This window comes from Galeopterus variegatus, unplaced genomic scaffold, assembly GCF_000696425.1.
Source record: "Galeopterus variegatus unplaced genomic scaffold, G_variegatus-3.0.2 Scaffold674, whole genome shotgun sequence".
Classification (NCBI taxonomy): Eukaryota; Metazoa; Chordata; class Mammalia; order Dermoptera; family Cynocephalidae; genus Galeopterus; species Galeopterus variegatus.
In genome coordinates this window covers 275,183-283,370 of record NW_007726785.1, presented here as the reverse complement: position 1 = coordinate 283,370, position 8,188 = coordinate 275,183, and the positions used below count along the sequence as shown (strand labels likewise).

Below are 8,188 nucleotides of genomic sequence, written 5' to 3'. Positions count from 1 at the left end.
TATCAGACTGTGTTATACTTATATGTATACTTGGCTTATCTCCCCTACCAGACTTTTCTTTGAAAACTGTCAACGCCTTTTTTCTTTTCATTTTTCTATTCATAACTCCTAATGAAGTGCTCGGCACATAGACTAGACATTTGTAAACTAGTGTCCTTAAAAGTTATCTGGGATGATTATTAAAACACAAATTCCTGGATCCCATCCCCAAATTTCTATTATGGTAGGTCAGTGAGCCACATTTTGAAGAATACTGAAATAGACCTTCAATGTTTGAACTGAATTATGCATTAGGTACTGATGTAATTAATACCTTATTAGTACAGGGTACTATTTGTAGAGGACACTGCTGAATATATTGTGCGAATTACAAATTATTTATGAAATCTTTTTTGTGATTACTTGACAAGGTTGCTATGTGCATGTGAAAAAAACCTTCTGCACTTCCTAATTAGACTTGACTAAGTAAAATTAGCTAATTTTTTCAACATGAGGTTTTTATTAGAAAAGATAACTTTGTACTAAGATTTTGCAAACCAGTCAAGTTCCTTCATCCACTACAAAACTATACACCATCTTTATATAATTAACACCAGCCAGAACTTATATTGCACAGGGCACTGAAAGCTCTTTAGATGCAAGCTTTTGATTTCCCAGGCGGAAAAGTTAACATAGATTTATCCTGATATCTGAGATGTAAAAAAACTTTATAAACAGCTCTAAAGGAGCAAAGGGCAGATAAAGGGATACCATATTATATGTTAATGGGCCATTTGATTACTTCATCATTTTCAATGAAACCTGTCCATGGCAGCTGACAACTGGTAATAGGGTACCTGCCTCTTGAAAAGACCCGTGGGACACACTTAGGGCATACTTCAAGACAAATGGCTGGACTAAAAGTTTACTTACTCTTGGGAAACAAAATAAAAATGTTCACACTTGGGGGTGGAAATGCTTTTTTTCAGTCAAATCTATGTAGAACACTAAAAAGAAATTTGACAAATTCTAAGATGACATATACTGTTAACGCCCACTACTCTAGGCGAAGTCCAATGGTATCATTTGGATCAGATGCTTTTAGGACATCTTGAAGAGATTGTTATTTTAACTGTAGTTTTTTTTTTTTTGGCAGCTGGTGGGTATGGGGAACCAAATCTTTGACCCTGGTGTTACAAGGCTGTGCTCTAACCAACTGACCTAACTGGACAGCCAATTCTATATAGCAGTACAAAAGAAATTTTACATCACACAAAGCACTAACAAAAAACTCTTTTTAACACTGTCTCTCCCCCATACAGTATGGTGGCTTAATGTTATTGGAAAACATTGGCAGGTTTAGCATTCATTATTTCAACTATTTTTGGGCAAGCCTAAATAGATAGTATAACATGAAGTAATTTATAAACTTGAAATATGAGTAAACTGATACAGAGGACTGAGTTGATGAGTGAACCTATCTGACCACCCAGCATCTGAATATTAGTTTTGCTTTCTTGTTGCCTACATAGCATTATGAATGTAATAACTCTCATTAGCTAATAAAACTGCTTCCGTGTGAAAAATGGATCTAAAACAAAGCCAACTACTAGTACTAGTAATAAAAGACATCCAAGTAAGTGATGGTTCTTAACTATAAAATGGAAATTTTATATAAATTAAATAGTATAATGTAGTACCTAAGAACTATGATGTGAATAAATTTATGATATGCTCTTCACACAGGGTAAACTACCTAAGTTAAAGATTTCCTAGTAGGACAAAACTGAAAAATTAACTACTTATATTTAATAAATAAAAGCTACTTTTAGTATCTGAACTAAGCACACACGTGTGCGTACATACACAAAGGACAAGTTCTTCAGTGTTCTTTGAAAAATACAACTATCCTATCATTGAGAAAAAAATAGTTGACTTATTTCCAAGTACATTTTCTGGGGACTAATGGTAGCTTCTCTCAAATTAAGAGTAAAGACACTAGGCCACTAAGTGCCAACTCTTAGCACCAGAGAGACTTAAAACTTCACAGGTGAATTACATTACAAATCAGACAATCTACTGATCCAGTTCTGTGGAATTGTATTACTTTTGTCAAATGGAAAAAAGAATCCAGGCTTATGCCAAATAGATTTAAAAAGTTGAATCTATTTTTAAAATTCTTAGAAGTGTATTTTACAATCCTACATAAAATAAAATTGCTGGTTTATAATAAAATTCTCAAAGTTTCAGAGCTGTGAAAAACAAAAATGAACTAAAAGCACAGTTTATATAAATAGAGGTCCCAGAAATGAAAATTAAAAGTAGTCTCTTGGAGAAAGGAATGGTGAAACTCAGCACGTATACTCACTAACACACCCGAAAAGTGTTTTGTGGACAGCCAATCCTGACTGGGAATTCTAAACTGCCACTTGATACCTTTAATCAACACTAAATTAAGTCTGAGGCAAGACAATGAATAGACAATACTCAAATGGAAAGCTAAGAACTTCTTTCCTTGATAGACAATCCAGCCATCACGTAGAAGTTCAGTTATTTGATGGCTTGGGAAGCAGTAGCCACTGTGTTTTCCTTTCTGACCTGAAGAGACTCACTGCTGATGGACAATAATTCTCGAAGTTCCTTATTTTCAAGCTGGAAAAAAAAAAAGCAAAACGGGTATATGTTTATTTCTAGTATTTTTACTGTCAAACTGCATCAGAACACATTGCTTGGGGCCAGGAACAGAAAACATATTTTAAGTTTTAAGGAAACAAAAAACTACTAGCTGAGAATTTCTTAAAATACTGTAATATTTATTCATTTAACAAACATTTACTGAGTAATTTCTATATTCCAACTGTTAGGACTACAAAGAAGAAAAAAACAAGGTTCCTCTCCACTTGAGGAATTCACTGTTGTCATACTCTTTGTGGTTCCCACAAGTTTTACTATTGTTTCTTCTATTTTGCAAATTTCTAATAATCTTTTCACTCTGATTAATCTCCTTTCTTAGATGTCTTATAGTTTTAGACAATAGAAGCAAAGGAGGAGATGAAACTACTTACTGAACACTTAGCCAGGTACCATGTGGGTACATTATATACGTTATCTCACAACAATCAGTAGCATAGGTATCATTGCTTACATCCATGTTCTACTTAAGATGAGGATACTGTGGCTCATAAAAGTGCAAAAACTTGTCGAAATTCAGACAACTTGGACGTGGTATTGCTGGAGACTGAATCCAGTTTTTTTATACTTGAAGTATTAAGTAAAATTTGTCCCACTTTTCCTTAGGGCTGTTTCCACAACTAAGGTAAATCAGGGACAGTGAGACAAGGTCGTTCTACCATTTAACTAACTCCTAATTCCTACATGGGGCCTGTCACTCCTTTGATCTCCGGATAGGGTAGCTTGCACTCTTCATTCTTATTCTCTCTGCAGGAAATTCTGGTAAACCATATCATTTTCAGTGTCACCAAGAGATCAGAGCCCAGGGTCAATAAATCTACCATATGAAGTGCTTCCCTCAGTATTCTGTATCTCTCTCTTAGTACTCAGACATACCATTTCATATAAGTACTCATCTTATTCTTTCCAGTAGACTCTGGTCAGGGACCGTATCTTTTTCTCTCTGGTATTTCTCAAGGGCCCATGATGGTACCTCATAAATAAGCAGCATTCAGATGTTGAATTGAAATGTTTTTCCTTAACAATACTATGGGCACACTATTACCCCAGGCCTTACTTTGTAATATATTCCTATCTTAATCAAAATATTACAGGAAAATAGCTTTAAAAAAATGAATAGTATAAGTCTTATAAAACAAACAGTAGGGCTGGCTGGTTAGCCCACCTGGGAGGGTGTGATACTGATAATGCCAACGTCAAGGGCTTAGATACCTATAGCAGCCAGCCAGCCAGCCACCCAAACAAACAACCAACCAACCAACCAAACAAACAAACAAACAGCAGTTCCTTGGCTTTGTTCCCCAAAGGCAACTATTTTTACTACTTTTATCTGTTTCTTTTGGTATTTGCTTCCATAATTCTAAATAATATGCCTATACTGCTATTTCCTGATCATCGATTTTAGACATTATCTATTTGATTTTAGCTCACATATAATGTGTTCTCTCTACTCTCTCTACCATCCCAATACGATATTTCAACTTCTAGCCAGTACATAGCTAGTATTTTCACTGATTGCTGTTTACAACATTTCCTTTCTTGGAAAGGGTATGAAGGAGGAGTTTTAATTTTAAATCATGAGCACACAGAAAAACACTGATACACTGCTGTGATAGGATAGTGATGGCATACTTTCTAGACTCTATGAAAACCCTAAAATATTGTGAACCTAAGATAGCAACACTCTTACCTCTAACTGGGCTAGTTTTTCCTGAATCTTACAAAACTGGTCATCATCCACCTGAACTGCTTTCCTCATAACTTCTCCCATTTCACAGATTCTGTCAATCTGACTCTCAATTTCCTGTGAAGGTATTAAGAAAAAAAGGTGAAAAAGTCATCTTTTTTACAAATATGAAGCACATGAGAACATGTGCTTTAAAATTTTTAAAAGTTCATTTAATCTACGCTACAGAAGTTACAATGCAGTTTCACTCTAATCTGAATCCTCAAAGGTAAAGCCATAAGAAAGTGACCTTGTGGTATTCACAAATAATTTTCATTTTCAAAAGATCAATTGTAGTCTAACCGATTATTGGATGTTGGACAATATTTCTAAGTGGCTGTTTAACTTAAATTTGAATAATTTTATTGGCAGGAAGCTTACCACATTCCAAGGTGCCTTATTCCATCTTTGGACATATTTTTTAGAAAGTATTTCTATGTAACCTAAACTCTGTCTCCTTCCAGGGTCAAGTTTTCTCCCCTGGACCATAGAAAATAAAGTTTATTTTTCTCTTCCAGTGGAAAGCAATTCAAATATTTAAAATATCCCTGTTCCCAAGAACTTTTGTTAGGTTAGTAAAATGCATCCAATGGAATCTAAAATGATACTAATCTTTTGCTACACTTCACTGTAGCAAATAATGACGCTCCAATCTATTAATGCAGGATTAAATGATATAGAACATGTGAATCTACAATGACAACTATGAAGCACTCTACAACCATAAGAACAATTACTGAGTCTTCCAAATTAAATCATAGGTCACTAAAGTGTAGCAACTATGCCGTGTTTTTTTTCTGTGTGTGTTTTTTTTAAAACCATATTTCTCTCCCCTAATAACATAACATGATGCTATCTAGTTCAGTTTAGAAAGGTTTACTGACTGCGTGCAATGTGGCAGGTACTGTGTTAGGAATAAAATATGAACTCATGCTCCTTAAACCAAGGAACTTACAGTTCAGTAAAATGTACAAGTAATAACCAACCAAGTGTTTACTGAGCATCTTCAACACTAATTGGCATTATGTTTGATGGAAGAGCTAAGCATTCATCAACATCTTGAAAAGACATCTCGGTGAGGGAAAGAGGAACCTTAGGCTCATTCAAATAAAAGGACCTGAGCAGCCCTTCACCCGTTCTTTCTATTCATATCTTTACAAATCCATAGCAAAATAATGAATGTGAAGAACATGTAAGGAAAATAAGGTTATTTTTCTTCAAAAAAAAAGCACACAATCTAAAATAATCTTAAGATTTCAATTCAGTTCCTTTAGAGTTTATCACCAAAGTTATGGGGCCGGCCCATGGCTCACTCGGTAGAGTGTGGTGCTGAAAACACCAAGGCCATGGGTTCGGATCCCATATAGGGATGGCCGGTTTGCTCACTGGGTGAGCCTGGTGCTGACAGCACCAAGTCAAGGGTTAAGATCCCCTTACCGGTCATCTTTAAAAAAAAAAGAATTCATCACCAAAGTTTCTTACTGCTGAGTGGGACTGGTGAGCTTTTAGGACTGGTTCAGCATCTACTGCTTTTTTAGCAACCATTAACTGCAACATCTGTTTCCGATACTTGCTCATGATGAGTTCCAAAGCATCCTGGTGTTCCTCCAAGGAAACCCACAGTTCTATGAAAAAACAAAATAATTTGGCAGTGATGTTTTAGAGATAGCACTCAAAGCCAAACTCTTAATAGTTGGAATTTTATAACACTCCATGAGATATTATTAATCCAAAGCTGTAAATCAGTATTTAAGCCCACAAAATTGAATAGTTAAGATCTACCTGAAAAATAACTTTCTAGGTAGAGGCAGCATAGTCTGGTAGAAACAACATGAGATGTACAATCCAAACACATGGGCTTGAGTTCAGTTCTGTAACTTACTAATAGTCATGAACAAATCATTTAACCTCTCTGAGCCTATTTTTTATCTGCATTGTAATAAATATCTGGCTTGTCTACCTCAAAATGAAGAAATGAGAATACAGTGGAATGAAAGACGTAGAAGTCCTCTGTAAACTAACATACAACTATTAATACTATTATTAATGATGTACTCATCAAACCTAAGAATATATATCATGAGGATAAAATTCTGTTCTTTTACCTTGCACAAGAACATAAGCAAAACCTTCAAACTTAACTTCAGTGTTTGTCTTAGTTAACATTTAAACATTAAATTTTAAGCCCTTGAGGATATGAACTCTTCTGTTATGCAAGCCTCCATTTGGGGATGCCTTAAAAAAGCCATGCAAAAATTCAACTCAACTAAGCACCTCTTTGGTAAGCTGCTTATAAATACAAATGAGTCAGATAACCTTGAAAAGGGTAATCTAAACAAACTTTATTGTTACTGTGTCAGCACAGGACAACTCTTATTAAAAGTACTAACCTGTAAATACATACAGCATGTATACTTCTATGAACTGTGAAAGCAATTTTGCAAGAACTTTCAAACTATTACCAGATATGAAAAAATTATAACGACTACACAAAAAAGGCCTGACTAACCTCTGTTTTCCTGTTGCAAGTCTCTAATCTGTGTGTTCTCTTGGGACAGGAGAATGTGAGGTTTGTATTTGGACATGTCCTTCATATCGGATGCATCCTCTTGATACTGGATAAAGAGAGACAGACTTAAGAGCGCCCTAAAGCAGAACAGTGGCAGTGCAACTCAAGAGGCAGGAGTCAGGGATCAAGGGCAGAATTCTCAGCCCCGACCCCACCGAAAGGTCTCACTGCCGCTCTCTGAGACCGGGAATAAATTCCAGGCCGAGTTCCCACTCTACCTCGCTCTCCATCCTTCAGGCGCCCTGAGCCCGAAGGCGCCGGACCCCTAACCTCTGCCTTACCTGATCCGGAAGCGCTGTCCCCGCCTCCCGCATAGCGGCCACCCTCCGGTGCAGCGCCGCCGACTGGTCCACCAGCGACTCGGCGGCCGCATCGTGCTCCCGCAGTCTCTCCAGCAGCGTCTTGGCGTCTGTCAGTATCTTCTCGATGGTGCAGCTCATAGCAGCGGCACAACACCAGCCTCTGCTCGGCTCACCTAGGCAAGTCGCTTGAATCTTCCCTGAACCTGTCTCAGCGTTACAGGCGTCACTTCCGGGTACGTTTAAAAGGCGCCTCGCTAGCCACTACATGCTGCGCCTGCGCAGTGGCAGCCTAGTCCATGGGTCGACCGCTTTAACTTGCGGCTTCCCTGCAGCCCCGCCCTGCGCGGGGCCCAAGGCCTGCCCTTGCCACTCCGTTGGCATTCTGTTCCCGCAGCCTGGTGGCCAGGCTGAGTTGTGGCTGGCCGGTTGGAAGTTCTGTTTTATCCACTGTTTTTTGGGGTTTTTTCTTTCTTTTTCTTGTTCCCTCCCCCACACACTGTTTTTTTGTTTTTTTGTTTTTCCTTTTTGTCTTTTTTTTTTCGTGACCGGTAACGGGATCGCAACCCTCGGTGTCGCAACCCTCGGTGTCGCACCCGCACCACGCTCAACCAGTGAGCTGACCGGTCTCTATATGGGATCCGAACCCTCGGCGGAAGTGCAGCTGCATTCCCAAGCGCCGCACTCTACGGAGTGCGCCACCAGGCCGGCCCCCACACTGGTTTTTATTGATGTGAATTGTTCATAGTTCTTTTTTATATATAATTTTTAAAAACGTGGTAAAATAGCTATAAAATTTACCACCTCACCCATTTTAACTGAATGTTGCGCAACCATCACCAGCAACCATCTCCAGAACTCTCTTCATCTTGCAAAAGTGAAACTCTGTACCCATTAAACAATAACCTCCCATTTCCTTTATCC

General features: G+C 37.9%; 1 protein-coding gene across 1 annotated transcript; it reads right to left on the bottom strand.

The window, feature by feature from the left end:
- SIKE1 (suppressor of IKBKE 1) lies at positions 1-7,448 on the bottom strand. The gene is made up of 5 exons (XM_008571280.1): positions 7,247-7,448; positions 6,906-7,011; positions 5,879-6,021; positions 4,361-4,474; positions 1-2,631 (listed from the first exon to the last, which is right to left on the bottom strand). Exons 1-5 carry the CDS (start codon positions 7,403-7,405, stop codon positions 2,530-2,532), a joined length of 624 nt encoding a protein of 207 aa, XP_008569502.1. The 5' UTR covers positions 7,406-7,448; the 3' UTR covers positions 1-2,529.
- Between the last annotated feature and the right edge of the window lie 740 nt (positions 7,449-8,188).

Bases quoted from the DNA above. Each gene is read 5' to 3' on its own strand.
- SIKE1 (XM_008571280.1), bottom strand. From the start codon at position 7,405: ATGAGCTGCACCATCGAGAAGATACTGACAGACGCCAAGACGCTGCTG. The intron at 7,012-7,246 runs GTAAGGCAGAGG...CTCTTTATCCAG, and splicing joins GGACAGCGCTTCCGGATCAG to TATCAAGAGGATGCATCCGA. The intron at 6,022-6,905 runs GTTAGTCAGGCC...GTTTTTTCATAG, and splicing joins CTTGCAACAGGAAAACAGAG to AACTGTGGGTTTCCTTGGAG.